The 15,298-nt window shown below is 42.5% G+C and overlaps 1 protein-coding gene across 2 annotated transcripts in view; it reads left to right on the top strand.

The window, feature by feature from the left end:
* The window catches only part of DCC (DCC netrin 1 receptor), a 571,720-nt gene extending 557,210 nt beyond the window's left edge, over window positions 1–14,510 (top strand). For both annotated transcript variants that reach the window (XM_069774824.1, XM_069774823.1), the window contains exons 28-29: window positions 11,808–11,950; window positions 13,865–14,510. In XM_069774824.1, the coding sequence (XP_069630925.1) occupies window positions 11,808–11,950; window positions 13,865–13,954 (233 nt within the window). In that variant the 3' untranslated portion in view covers window positions 13,955–14,510. The remainder of the gene's footprint in view (window positions 1–11,807; window positions 11,951–13,864) is intronic.
* The last annotated feature ends 788 nt before the right edge of the window (window positions 14,511–15,298 follow it).

Genomic DNA, 15,298 nt, shown 5'->3' with positions numbered 1-15,298 from the left:
GAGAGAGGAAGTCGGGGCATGTTACTTATCTTCATAAAGAATCCCGTCATCCTGAAAAACAAAATTGCCTTTTTTTTCAGTAAGTAATCTCATATAAGCAGGCGCAATGTTTCCTACAAACAGTGTGTAGAACTTTGTTATTAGGCAAAATTAAGAACTGAAAGTTTATGGCAATAATCTGCCATAAAGCAATGGAAATAAAGCAAATGCTAAAGCAATGAAAAAATCTGTTTTTCTGGACTCTGTCACATAGAAAAACCATGTTGCTGGGTTATATATGGCATTCAAACTATTGTATTCACTGTTATACTGAAACCACAATTTTTACTTTTTAGACTCCCGTATAACTTCATTTCTGATCTGCCTCCAGCTATTTTGTGGTGTTGGGGGCTATTTATTTCTCTCTATGTATGGTTTCTCTTGCTTTTCTCAATGTACTTGTCCTCAGAGTCATTAGCCAGACTGATGTTGTCTCCTTTACCAATTTCTTGTAGAAAGGTTTCCGTTGTAATTGTTAACTTCTATTTGTGCCTCTGGGCGGTGGGGCGTGCAGAACTGATCCTGGTCCTGCACATGATCCCTCAAAACTAGGTTTCTCTTTCAGTACCCACTCCCAAATCCCACTCCTTTGGAATCCAGATCTCTCTTCTTTTCACTTAAAATGGGAGTGGAGAGAGCAAGCACTGAAGAAGAGAAGTCAAGAAAAGCACTTCATTTCACCAGCAATTCTGAGTGTTTAATCCTACCCGTGAGCACGATATCATCTCAGCCATAGTTAGATACCCACGCAAGGGAAACTTTGAAGACATTTGTGACTTGACAAAGCTTGTGATGTATTTCTGTGCTTGAACAAACCTCCTAGAAAAGACGACGGCCACGTCCCTGCACAGTCTCTCCTCCCTAGTCCCCACTGCACAGCAAGGGTGGCCGAGCTCTCTGCAGGCCAGCTGGGACGATTCCCTTACGGACCACGTCTGCTCGTCACACCCCACTTAGGGACATCTCAGGTTTAAAAGGCTCTTAGCAAAAATCCCACGCTGGAATACCGGTTACTTTCCTTAACCTGATAGAGAGAATTACTTGATTTTTCATTACATTTTTCTCAAACTCAAGACATTGTTGCATGTCCTGTGTAATAAAGTAATAGGGCAATAAATAGTGGACTCATCATCACTTAAACCAATTAAACTACTCTTTGCTTTGCTGTCCTGTTTTTTAAATGCATGTCAATCAGCTGTCTTATCCCTTCAGACAATACATAAATAATGGAACAATCCTGCAGAATTCAGAAGGGGAGAAAGCAGAGAACTGCAGAGATTGATCCAGAGATTTCCAGCAAAGAGTTTAAAAAGCAGGAACCTGAAGTTCAGTGGAGATTTCCCTTGAAATCCCTTCATTGCTGGTTGGCAGCCTCTCCTCCCTCCAGCCCTGTGAGGTTTATATCTCCTTTTAAAGAGAAATGGCAGGCAGTCATGTCCTCCGGTCCTCAACCAGCCCCACCGCCCGCCCTGCAGCCAGCAGCGTGCTGAAGCTCCAGATGTATTTGTATATTTAGATTATAGTCCTGGAGCTGATGTCCAACACTGGCCCTTGTGCAATATTAGTATCGAAATTAATTTTTGGATCTTGCCCAGAAAATAGATGAGCACAGGGCTTTTTCTTGGCTTTGATTGACCTGATGCTAAAAGGAGGTGTCTCCTCTAATATTTTATCTATTCAGTATATCTCTGTAGTGGCATTATAATTAGCTGTTAAACTCTATCATATGGTTCATAAAAAAGACATACAGAGATTATTACTCAGTTGTGGGGGATTTTGCCATGAGGATATGAATAAATATCAAAAAGGCTGTGCTCCTGGTTTGGGGTCATGACATCAGCCTAATCCAGAGCTAAATCTGCCATTTTTCTTCTTTTTTTTTTGCTTGAGCCTAGTAAATCTGAACTCTTCCTATTAAGCCCTTCCCATTGATATTTTATAGGAGATCTCACCTTTTCATCACTGCTTTGTGATCGAGCACTGGAGGTTCCTAATACTTATTCTGAAGGCGTAAGAATCACTCCATGGTATTTCCAGTCCCCACTGTGGCTGCACTTGCTCCTCTTTGCAAATCATACACATAGGCATATAAGTGATTTGACTTAGTCCCCTTTCAGGTTAAATAGAAAATGTTTGATGGAGTGTTGAGCTTATTGCATTATAGATCTGACATAAATTCCACAAATGGACAGGAAAGATTTTTTTTTGTACCCTCACAAATGAAAATTCCTTTTAGGTCTTGATGATCAGCTGCACTTTAAATGAACCTGAATTAGGAGGTCATTTTTCTTCTGCAGAAGCAAGTGTAAGGCGACAGAAAATACTGCCTGTGAAGTGGTGGTTTTTGTATTGTGTCACAGTTCGAAAACTTCAGCCTTTTCAGGCTCCTGTATCTTTTGTGAGATTGTAAAAACGCTGCATTTTTTCTATTGCTACCCCACCAAAAAAAGTGTAGCTGGAAATCCAAATTGTCATCTTCTCAGGCTTCCTGGAATCACTCAGTGATACCTCAAGAGCTAAAACCCACTTTATTGTACAGCAAAATTGAGCTTGATTTTCCTTCCTCCTGCCAAGCTGTAAGGTATGCCCCGAAGTGGCTGTGGGCTGGGAGCACAGGGAAAGGGTTGCACTGCAGATGAACTGTTCAAGATTTATTTATTTGCCTCTTTGGAAAAAAACCCTTGTATTTTCAATGTTTGGGGAGTAAAAGTGAAGAGTGAGGTGAAGAAACCTGGCAGTAACCATCCCTGTGTAAAAAGCAGCAGCTGGATATTGCCTGGACATTAGTACAAATCCTCCCATATCCAGGCTGACCCACGCGCTGTTTTCATTACCAAACGGGATAAGAAAGCCTGATAAGAAAATGAGCTCCACAGGGTCGTTTTTGTGCTGCTTTTTTTTTTTCTTTCTATAGCTATTGTACGAAAAGAACGAGAAAAACAAGATAAGAGTGAAGGTTTGCAAAGCCAGTGTTAAACCCAGGAGCTAACGGTCAAATAAATAAGGGATGAAATCAAGAGGGAAAAAGGGCGTATGGGTATTAAGCAGTGACTCCTGGGCCATAATAATCTCAAATCGCAAGGGTTTGGGGCCTCGGTAGATGCTGAAATTACTGTGATCCTTAGAAGAGTGAATATAGAAAGAATATAGAAAGAATTTTCAGTCGTGCTGAGAATAGACTGCTCCTCACAGGAGCGTTGGTAAAATCACTTGTTATACAAATGTCTTGAATATTGGGTCTCAGGTGAAGTGTTTAGAGATGGAAATTCCAAGAATAAAACTTTTGGCTGGAAATTAGGCAAATTTTGGAGACATGAACTTGGAACTCTCTGGTGCTAGGTTTATGCATTTAATTGCTATCCATTTTTTAGAGTGTTTAATCCCCTGTCATGCAAACTGGGGATTTAATTTGTAAGTGCATTTATTCTGAACAATCAGTTAGCTCTAATTAATTAGCTATACAACCAAATTCTCAGTTTTATTTTGTTTTTTTTAAATTTACCATTCACAATAAAAAAATCCCTCTGCCAGTATAAAACACAAATGAAAACCTACTGCTTCTAATTTGAATTCAGTCATTGAATTTAAAGGCAACTAAGAACTCTTTTGTTAATAGGGTATAAAAATCTTTCTGGCGTAGGGGTTTTTTTTCTTATTTTAACGATTAATGTAAATGAGGTTATGGACTTCTCTTCATCGTAGTCTACAGTAAGCAAGGTCTATAAATTCACTGAAAATATGGGATTGATTCATTCTTGAACGTTTTATTCTGAAATCCTAGCTTTTTGCACTAGTAACTCCCAGAATCAAGAGAAAGTTATTCTTTTATTTCATAAGCCTTCATCTGTCCCCCCCTTCAATTTTGAAATGTTGTTTTCTTCCACATTTCTTTTTATGAAAACAAGCTTTCTCCATTCACCTGGGAGATATATTGGCACAGAAGTGTCGTGAAAGGGTCAGTCCTATCTATTAGAGAAATCTGGCCCCAGTCCAGTGAAGTTTAATTAGCATGCAGATAACTTGAGACACCTGAGTTGTTTCATTAAAATCTTTGGGACTACTGGAAGGTGTAAAGTGAAGTGTGGATTTAGGTGCTTGCCTGAATAAATGAGCTAATTCCCCTTTGATATAAATGATCTATTTCAATACAAAGCAGCAGTCAAATAATTAAAAAAAAATTATCTGGGTAATTATACTGTAAATCTGTAGAAAGATTTAATGATGGGCCATTCTATCTTCCTGTGTTTCATAAGCAGAGAAGTAAAACTTTTTCCACTGCGTGTACAATTTCTCCATGTTAATTTGGGACTGTGTGTGTTGTCACTGAGCAGTTGCAGCCAACGAGTCACTTTTGCCCTAACACTTGTTTATCCCACGTAGTATTTCCAGCAAATAGATTAAAAACATGAAGAGCAGCTGAGAAGACAGAGACCAAATCTCTCTCATATTTCCACGTATCTGAGCAGTCTGTGTTGCTTTTGTCTTGAAGTGTGCTTTCCAAAATCACTGTTTCTATACCCATTTTGAAGCCGTAGCATGTAAAAATATGCGAAGTTCATCAGTGCTATTTCAAAAGCCTCCCCAATAGGCAGTCCCAGTACTTGCTTGGTACCGTATTCTGATTAAATGACCTCTTTCTCTTTTGTGTTTTATTTCTCTTTTTACTTTATTTCTCCTACTATCAAATATTTCTAAATTAAACTTTGCCTCTTCCTAGAACAATTTCCCTTGTGGAATGAGCCAAGCCTCTGTTGATTATCACTTCAAAAATCAATTTTAGAAACTCAATTTCTTGATGAAAAATATTTTTTCCCACCTGTAATGTAAAACAGATGAGTCTTCAAATAATATTTTTCATTTAGTTACATATTGTGTTCCCCTGTGAGGCACTGTCTTACTTAAACAAGAACATCCAGCCATGGAGCTACAAGTAAGCTCACTTCTGCATGTTATTCTCATCTTTATGTTTCAACTTTTAAGTCATTTAAACTGACACCGTTTTTACTGGTGGAAATATCAAATAACCTGTAAGTGGCATTTGATCCTTTTGTGATTTTCTGTTGTACTTTGATAAGAAAATTACCTCTTCATCCTGCAAGATAAGCCGTATACCCCACCAGCTTTGATTACTTAATAGGGAAAACATCTGGCTTTGCATTGCTACACAGCTCTCCTTCCCCACCCCTGAAGTTCAGGCTGCCAGTCTCCTTATTGTCAGAAGCATCTGGGACAGACAATATTCTTCAATAATTTTAATTTCCCAGATTGATCGCTTTCAGTTTTGCGAGCTATGACATATTTCTGTGGGAGCATCCCTGCAGATTCCTCCGTGCCTGCAGATCTTCATTACTAGAGGCAGCTCTAGCTAACGACACAGGTTTTGTCTTTTGTTCTGTTGGTTAGAAAAAGCCATGGAAGAGGTGTAAGATGCAGGGCCAGAAAAGATTATCCTCATTTAGTTACAAGTCTGACATTACCTTCTGATTTCCGCAGCTTATTTTGACTTTTATAGTCTCATTATACAGGATTCAGCCTCCAAGAATCCTCTCAGTTCTTATGAAAACAAAGGCTTGTTTGCACCCCAGTAGATAGATCAATTTTCATCTGCCCCTTCAGACCAGGTGATCTTCAGCTGCAGATCCCCTGCACATCTTTGATGTATGCCCTGGCTGTTGGGCTATTGGATGTAAGAATGTGTCTGTATCCCCAGTCTGGAAATTTTCTACTTAAGTTTCCAAATCGGTTTTATGAGACATGCCTATACATACCTTGCCTGTTCCAAAGTATTTTTTGCTTTCTTGAAAATCCTGAACTAACAACAAAAAAATCAGCTTTAGATTAATCAAGTATTGAACCGAACATTTTGTCCAACTCTGTAATCAATAGACTAAAATGACTGCAGTGTAAAAACTGGAACCAGTAGCCCATATAGAACACAATGCATCTTACCGCAAAATCCTCTTTTCAGAGTTTCTCCAGTGTAGTGTCTGCTGTCAGACATTGTGTTTGATGATGGTTGTACGTGTTTACCAAGAGCAGAATATTATGAAGATGAACGGGTTTTTTTTAAATGCTAGGTGTCCTCTCTATAATTGTGGTCACTATCTGATGTTTTAGCCTAGGTATGTCCTTCCTAAGTGCAGCTGTTGGCGATCTCTGAGAAGAACACGTTGGCATTGTGAGCTTGATCCACATCTCGCTGAGGTTAATGGAAAGACTCTCATTGCCTTTGAATTTTGCATTACCACCTAGTGAAACCAGATTACCACAGTCTTTCTGAGAAGCCCAGGATTTGCAGGCAAAACTGATTCCATTGCATTTTCTGTTCCGTATATAGGTTATCGTATAGACTCTTCCTCTTTGTCACTGCCAGTTAGTAAACCCCTCTTTGTACAATTTGGTTTTTTTTCCTGCATGCAAGTTCTCAGGCTTGTACGGAGCTTTCCAGATAGGATCTTCCTAACGCTTTGTAAAACAGCATTGCTGTTGCCTTGCTTCTGCCAAAAATTGCTTCCCTCGTACATCGGAAGATTGTAGTTGACTTCTCTGAGGCACATACCCGCTTGTAGGCTTGAAATCAGAAGTGTGCAAGCTTTTCTCTTCCCTCATTTCCTTCTGTTAGACCCAGCAGAATTTATGGCAAAACTTCCTGTTCTTTCTTCTCAGATATGACTCGTTCCTAGCTAATTTTAGACTTCTGATGAATAGCTGTCTGCTCTGTGCCAGTCACATAAGCTCACTGTGCAGCCAAAGGAGAGAGAGAGAGAGGATCTTCTGAAAGAGAATTCATTCAACCTTTCTGCAGACTTTGGAAGGTGCTTCTTTCTATAGATGATCAAGGGAGATGAAAGAACCAGCAGAGGCTCATCCCTCGCTTTCAAACAGCTGAAGCGATGCGGAATTCAGCTGAAGGGATGTGATACACGGTCTAGCCTCCTCGCTGTGAAGGTCTGAAAGTTTGCATAAGCAGCAGCAGGTAGGCAGAAAGGTCCCTGCAGTTCTCTTTGTGTTACTCCAGCTCCAGCTGTATTTCCAAGCTTTTGCTAGTAATAGATTTCATAATCACATGCCTCTAGTATGTATCAAAATAGTAAGAATTGGTCCTAGATTGAGATTTTGAGGCACTCCACTGGTAGCCGCCTTCTACTCCAGTGTTCTCCATTGAGCATGCTTTCTTGCTGTCTCGCCATAAACTAGCTCCTTCAATTTTTGCATTTATCTCCATTTTCTCCACCTTAACTCTTTTTTTTTTTTCCCATGTCACTGTTTTGCACCGTCACCCAGAACGCCTGTAACACATGAACCACACAAGAATTTTTGGTCTTCACATTGGATACAGACCCCAGATCCATCGAGTGAGAACATAGCATTTTTTGACACTGTCTGAGTTTCCAGCTTGCTGTCCTCCCTGCAGCTGGGAACTGGCCTTTGGAAACGCTGCAACGCAAACAGCAGAAACCCTGAGCCCTCTCCCCGAAATGAGTTGTTCTCACCTGGCTGAGTACATCATCTCATGTCCCATTTGACGTATCTCAAAATAAAATAATGCCAAGTAGCTCTCCCAAAGTATTGCTATCAAGAGGATGGATGCTATATTGGTTTCACTTGGTGTTCATCATGATAACCTATGGCCTGATACGCACGAATGCGTATAGAGTTAGAAAACGGCTTCTTTTGGGCTTGACTCAGGATCATGCTGATGTGCAATGCTCCCGAAATACCAAGGATGATACTGCAGGGAGTTCAGTGGGGGCCTCGGAGAGGCGGCGGTAGCTGGGATTTGCACCTGGTAGCTATACATTATCTAACTAATGAGCCAGTGAAGTGTTTAGTAACCCTACTGAGAAAATGAAACTTTTAAACAGTAAATCCGTGCTGGGGCTGCTCCGAGTTACACCTGATCGGTATTGTCATCTCCTGCCTCTTGCGGCCTCAGATGCAAGGTTTCCTTTTTTTTTACTTGTGAGAGTCCCGCTGAGTTGGAGAACATTAGAAACCAAAGCGATTTTAATTTAATTAGCTACTCATTTGCATAAATTAGTTTACTTAGCATGTCAACCTTCTGCGTCCAGAATTCTCTTTGAGAGGCCTGCTTGGTCTTTTTCATGTCCTTTGGGGGAAGAGGGCTCAACTGTTGTACTAATTACGTATTACAGGCTTTACCTTGGAAAACGGTCACTGCTGTTAAAACATTTGCTGAAGAACTTGAAAGATGCAGCTACATATAAGGAAAATTTTCTCAGCTTCATTTTAGTTATGAGCGTTACAATTTGCCTGTTGCTTTTGTTCGCTAAAGGGCAAAAAGATGCACAAACTGAACTTACTAATCATCATTATGGCTTCTCATTAACAATATCCAGGAGGGAACATCTGTCTTTGTGCAGAAAAGTGGGTCTTTAAGTCCAATTACTACAATTAATGAGTTACATATGAGAAACATGATTTTTACCACGGGATTTAGAGGATTACAATAGCAACATACTCTGCATTTCACATGAGCTCCTCACCACCACATCAAATATTTACTTCTCCACCAACCCATGAAAACCAAACAAGTTGCAATGTGAAGCCACTTCTATAAAAAAAAAAAGCCTATCTGGGTCCATTATCTAAGCACAGATGCAATTTTCTGTGGTGGCTATATCTTGTTATTTATTCTTCACGTCCCAGTGATATCCCAGGACGCAATCCAGATTCCCTGTAACAGGAATGGGATAAATCTCTCTCTAGCAGGGCACGCCAGCGCTACCGGAATAGAAATACCAGCTGCCAGCTGCAGGGGCCATAGCTGCAGTCTACTTCTTTGCTGAGCACTGCAGGTGTTTGCAAAGCACTGGGGGAAAAAAAATGTTGAGGGGGCTACAGCCTGTGCGCCAGGCAGCTTAGAGTTAATTTGCCTGTGATGGTACCTTTTTCGCTTTATTTTTTAGATTCAGGCTCTTGCGTTTCTCGGTGTGTAACTGCTGGGTGCACGTTTTGAGTGTCAGTGTGTGATTGTTCACACACACTTCTTTGGAAATAAGCTTTTTTATTAAGAAATGGAAGTGAAAAACATTTCCTTTTTTTAAAAACTGATTTGAATGTGCAGCGCTTAGAAGATTGAATCTTTGGGGATTGCTGTATCTTCTACTCTGAGATACAGGGAAGTCTGAAGGCCCAGTTATTAAAGAAGTCTTTTAGCTATTAAACTGGAGCTGGAAGAGTGAGGGTATCTTTGTGGCAATCTCTTTTAGCTTGTATTGAGCTTTCACACTTTCATAGCTTCAGCTAAACGGGAGTTATCTGCAATTCTCAGCCTTACAGAGAGGGTGTTTGTGAGTCTCTCCCTCTCTGCCCCCATCTTGCAGCTCTTTACTGGAACTTACTTTTGATGAACACACTGTTGGCAACTCGATTTCAGGAGGGATTTTGTTCTCTCTTCTGCTCCATTGTGTTTTCTCTGCCTTAAACTAATTAAAAATGTAAACACCGTTCTTTGAAACACAGGAAAATTAATCTGCAACTCCTGTCTCCTGGCTACTTGCTGGAACTCTGGGAGGATACCGAGAGCTGTCACGGCTGCAGTGATTTGCTGGGGTTTGGGGAGCGAGAGCCGCGGCTGCTCCAGCTGCAGCAGCTGCCTGCCTCCCTGCGCCGGAGGTGTTCTCCCAGCTCAGGAGCGTTGCTTTCGCGATCTGTAAGAAAAGAGAGGGAATCAGGTGGGAATCTAGCGATGGAGAAAACAAATGGGTGGTTAAACTCAAGAGCCGTGAAAAGGTGGTTTGGTTTTGCGTGGAAACTGGGTGGCTTTCTGAGCCGAGACGTGGATTTTGGAGTGAGCTTCTGTGCGTCCCGTGTGGATGGAGACATCTCCCACGCTCCTGGTCCCTGCCTCTCGTCTCCAGAGTCGCAGGCGTCTGCGTACAAACCTGTCCTGTGGCTTGTCCCAGGGACACCCCTTCCTCTATGCACGTTTTATGGCTTGAGTGTGTCGACCTGTTTTTCTCTTTTCTGGGTCTGATTCTAGTGCAATGGCCAATAACCTACTTGACTTACTGATGCTGATGCCTCTTAATACTCCTAATAAGCACGATCAGCTACTAAAGCGATGGCTCTTGTTACTATCATTATTATAGTACACATTTTCTTAGTAGAAAAAAAGGCAGAGAACTTGCTGAAGGTCATAGTGGAGGAAATATAGAGAAAAAAAGCTATTTGTCTATGTTTCGTCATCTTGATTTCAGTGGGAGTTAAATGAGCAGAACAAAAACTGTGCCCAAGTCTCAAGAGAGATGGAAACCTGTCCTGTGAGACTCCAAAGTGATGCCCTGTGCCAGAGGGGATCTGCTGTTACCTGGTGGGGCTGGCTGGGGGGATTTGACAGTCCCTGGTACGTGATGCCTCCTGCCACGCAAGTATCAGCCTGGAGATTGCATATTTAAAGACACGAACACGAAACTTGCCTTAAGGCACAAGTAGGCATCAAAGTGGGTTAATGTCAGTAGAGAAAAAGTGGGAAGAATAAATTTTGGGGACCTAGGTGGCTGAAAGAAGTGCCAAAGCGCTCACTGGAATGAGTTTGACCTTATGCAGGTCGTAGGGATGTTTAAGCCGTAGCTTCAGGGGGAGCAGGATTACTCTGGCAGCAAGCAAGCTTGAAATTGCCATCGCCATTTTTGGCCTTGAATCTATGATGCATGAGATGATACATGTTCTCAGTTTGGCTTTGTATGGCAACTTTAATTTTAAAACTATTCCCATGTACTTAAAATCAATGTCTTGTGTGCCTCTATTTCAACTGACAGCCCTTGTGTCTCCAGCAGTCTTGCACAGAGCCAGGCACCTTGTGCTGAGTGGAGGCAGATTGTCCAGGACAAAGGTTTTATTCTTTGATGTTTTAAATCATTAAATGAGACAAAGAATTTTTAATTTCCTTTAGAAATGTCCAACCGAGACATGTCAGTTGATGCATCTTTAAAGGGCAGCGCTTCAAACCATGCTGCGGCTGACACCTATTTGCCAAGCAGCAGTACTGTGGCTCGGAGCGGTGCCAGGAGGAGTTTCAGCAGAGCTGCTTCAAAAAGGGAATCCCTCTCTATCAAAAAAATAAATGTATTTTGATTTTTTTTTTCCTCCTTCCAAGCTGGGATAGAAAGTCAGAACTTTTTTTTTTTTTTTTGGAGAAACTTGAAATACAATTTTTATTTTAGCTCATTCAGTGACCCACCTGGAGGGCTGCTGTCAGCTTGAGGGACTTGAAACAAAAATAGAGGAGAACTGTGGAAATGAACTGCCATTCCCCCAGCCTGACCACTGCTCTCTGCTCTTCGGTCTCCCTTTCTCCTTCAAACACAACACAAACTGACAGTTCTCTGACAGGCAGGGGCCACAGAGCCCAGGTTTTCATTATCTTCCGGTTTGTAGGTATTTTTCCCAGGAAAACTGAAGTTTCCGTGTGAAAACTTTTGGTTTTGCAAAAGAGCATGCTTCATCAAAAAGTGATGTCAACGGAACATGGCAAACCTGCTGCAATCTCGGACGTCGGTTCTGCTGGGCACAGCAGCGGGCTTTAGACCAGCGATGTTTGAAATATAAGTTTTTAGAAAGCATTTGTGCTTCCTCCTGGAAGAAATAGCATAAATCTGTCTGGGAAGGAGTCTATAAGTTTACAACCAAAAATGCAAGCAGCATGGTAAAACCAGCTGCGTTTTGCCTCTAATCCCCAAATTTCACCCCAATCCCTTTTCATACCTACAGGTTCTCAGTGTGACTTTTGTTTCTTTTTCCAGGGCCTAACCTCCCCAAGGCTCAGGTTAAAACAGCATCCCTTGGCTTGGCAGGAAAAGCCAGGTCACCTCTGCTGCCTGTCTCGGTGCCCACGGCCCCGGAGGTCGCAGAAGAGGGCCACAAGCAGACGGAGGACTCCGCAAACGTAAGAACCATCTTTCAGAGCCAGCCTTCTCGCAAGGCTCATCGCCATCCCGTTATATTCTCGAAGCCCCAATCTGCACATTAGTTTTTAGATAACGATCTGTCCCTCCTTACCCAAGGTATTAGGCTGCAGCTGATAGCTGTTAGAAAGCTAGTAGAAAGTTCTGGCAGCCAGTAAAACTTTTCTGTTGGCTTTAATGGACTTTGGCGTGTGTGATGCAGGGGAGAAGCAAGTGCTTAAATTCTGTGTTAATATTATCCACGGGACAACTCGCACAGCCTCTCCTGAGTGCCCTGAGTTATCGGGAGAAGAGAAAGAGGGGGTGAGAAGTGCGATAAGGGAAGAAAATAATTTTGGCTGGAAAAATGAGTATATAGTAATACCAGATAATGGTGAGAAAAATAACACTGAAGGAGTAGATAAGTGAAACTGAAAAGGTGGTGAAATTAGAATAATCTTTTCACTCCTATTAAGAGTCTCTTAGAGAAAGGTCTCACGTGAGCCAGAAGATGAAACAGTGCAAAAGAAAAAGAGTAAGGAAAAAAAGAAATACATTAAATACATATTGTTTATCACCTCTTTTCATCTACTTGCACAGGAGAATTTTTTGCTAGGCGCTATAGCAGTGATTTGTCCAACATTTCATTAGTGAATCCTTTTACATTTTCAACCTGACTGACAGGAAAGGCAAAAGATTTGCTTTAGACATAACGTGTGGAGGGTTTGGGTCTGCTGCCTGATTAATGCAGGACAACAGTGTTTGATTCCTGCTTGTCACTATCAACGGCATAAAAATATACTTCCACATAGAGTCACAGAAGGATTCTCACGTTTTGCTGGGAAAAGGGGATGCAGGATGATGTAAGGGATGTGGAATCTCCTGCTGGAATGGGGAAGGGAAGGAAAACACCCTCCGTGGTAAAATTGCTGGCATAAGGAGTAATTTAACACAGGACATTTGGTAATACAAAATGCAATTTCAGCTCTCAATACCTTTTTTCATCACAGCAGCACGATTTCGATCTCAGGAGAGACACTGCTCAAGCTCCACAAGTGTGAGGGCAGTTCCAGGCAATGACAGTACAGGCAACAAGCTCATCGGGTGGTCAGAATTTGGGGAGAAAGGCTAGAATTTGGGGATTATTTTTTTTAACCTTGACTCTGCAGGTGCTCTTTTAAGCTGCCTGCGCCATCCCACCTTGGGGACTGCAGGATTTATACAGCACTGTCAGATCTTTTACTGGGTAAAACCCACATAAAGAACTAATGTTGGATCTCCCTCTCAGTGTCTGAAAGCAGAGGATCGCTCCTCTTGCTCTTGCCTTGGCAATTTTTGAGTTCAGCGGTTCCCAAGAACAGATGCAGTGCTGGTAATTTTAGGTTTTGCTGCAGATTCTCGGTTGACCATTCCCCAAAGGGTGACTTTCCTCCAGCCCCCTTAGGCGCTTCTGGAAACTGTTCCCACTCTCCTGCTCCCGCTAAAGGCCACAGTAGAAATTCCCAACCACCAGCGATGGCTGAGAAGTTCAGGTAATTGCTGGACGAACTGTCACAGCCTGCCCTGGGAGAGGACGTGTTTAGATGAGCGTTTGACATCTCTGTTGGCTGCTGAGCGATGTTTTCATAGTCGCCCCAAGCGTGGACGTTTGGGAGGGGAAATGGGGGCTCAGGGAAGGGTCGTTAACATTTAACATTGCTCTAGCATGGTCGCCCCTGGTTTTCAGCTTCCATGTTAAGCCCAGAGAGGCTTTGCTATCCAGCCTGTAAGCGTCAGCCCACCTTTGAATGCTCCAGGTCCCTGAGGACCACGTGGGGAAGATGTCCCGGTGAAGATCCCGGGCTCTGTGCCGGAGGAGCGCGGGGTCGGTTCCCATCCCGCTGCCCGCTTATCTGTGTGTGTTCGTTCACTCGCAGGTTTATGAGCAGGATGATCTGAGTGAACAGATGGCCAGTTTGGAGGGGCTAATGAAGCAACTCAATGCTATCACAGGCTCAGCCTTCTAACAGCTCTTGATGAAGCGATAATTATCCCGGAGCATTGCAGCATACCAGGATTTCACGCATACCACCCACGTACACCACCCCATAAAATCATCTTGTTCCCGGTCCCGCTCCTTCAGTGCAAGGAGGATTCCTGCAAAGTCCTAAAAGGAATGATAAGAAGAAGAAAAAGGAAAGAATAATAATGGAAACGTTACAGAACTGTGGATCTGGCATCTAAAGTGATGGAAGCGTGGCAAAGCGAATGACGTCATCGCTGCGGAGTCGTAGCTGATGCCACCAGATTGCTCATTTTGATCTACTAGTCTTTGTAGAGCTCAAGTTGTCATGACTAACTCATGTTTTACTCCGTAGAGGTTTGTAGCTCTTTGTATAGATCTAGTCTTACCTCATGCAAGTATGTTTTTAAACATAGACCATGCCGTTAATGAGACAGTGTTGTAGGTCACTCATTTGGGTTTTTTTTTAAGTACGTAATTACTGACTACAAAAACACCCATAGCAAATAATCACACCACCACGCCAAAAATTTGGAAGTTTTTGCAACAGCACAAAATGAAAAGACAAATTACTAATTTCTTTTGTCATCTCTGTCACTCATCTCACACAAGTGGTGGGGATTAGCAAGTTGCTGTAAAATTCAGCCATTTTAGCAAGCGTTTGTAAATCCTGTCGTAGTTAATGTTTTATGTATGGCAAACAGAGAACCAGGAATGTAAAGGAAAAAAAAAAAAAAAAGTCTGCATTGGTGGCCTGCTGCCAGCCAGCCAGTGTACACTTGCAAAAAGAGGACATAATATGCAATCTTCTCTGACACACAGTCATTAAGTGCTGAAGCTTGTAATAAAACTTGTCTGCGTACGGGTGGCCTTTGTGCCAGACTGCCCTGTGATGACCTTGGGAAGTGCTGGTGGGGCCACCGCGAGTTGGAGCAGAGAGAAGAACGGCGCTGAAGTTTCCCCCAGCCTTTGCCATCCACCCCGCATCCCCCGGGATGGCTCCGATCCGAGGACCCGTCCACCCGGGATGACGATGGGCAGAGGATGAGGAGGGCAAAGGGGTGGCAGGCGCTGGGGGCTTCCCACAGGTAGGACGCGAGCCTGAGGGAAGAACCACAGAGAACGGTAAATAACTGATAAATTAATTAGGAGGGCTTTTCTGCAGGCGTAATGTTTCCTGGTTGAGCAGCAGGACACCGTGAACCATCTTTAGGGATTCCCTCTCCTTGTCCTAGTGCTTTAGCTGTGCATTACAGTGTTTATTGACAACGATAACCGGTTGAATTGACTAAATTTTGTGTGCATACATTTTATTGCGAAATTTTCAGCTGCATTCAGCGTTAATCCT

Source organism: Haliaeetus albicilla, chromosome W, assembly GCF_947461875.1.
Source record: "Haliaeetus albicilla chromosome W, bHalAlb1.1, whole genome shotgun sequence".
NCBI classification, from domain to species: domain Eukaryota; kingdom Metazoa; phylum Chordata; class Aves; order Accipitriformes; family Accipitridae; genus Haliaeetus; species Haliaeetus albicilla.
Note: the sequence above shows the minus strand (reverse complement) of the source record. Positions and strands in the feature narration are given on the sequence as shown.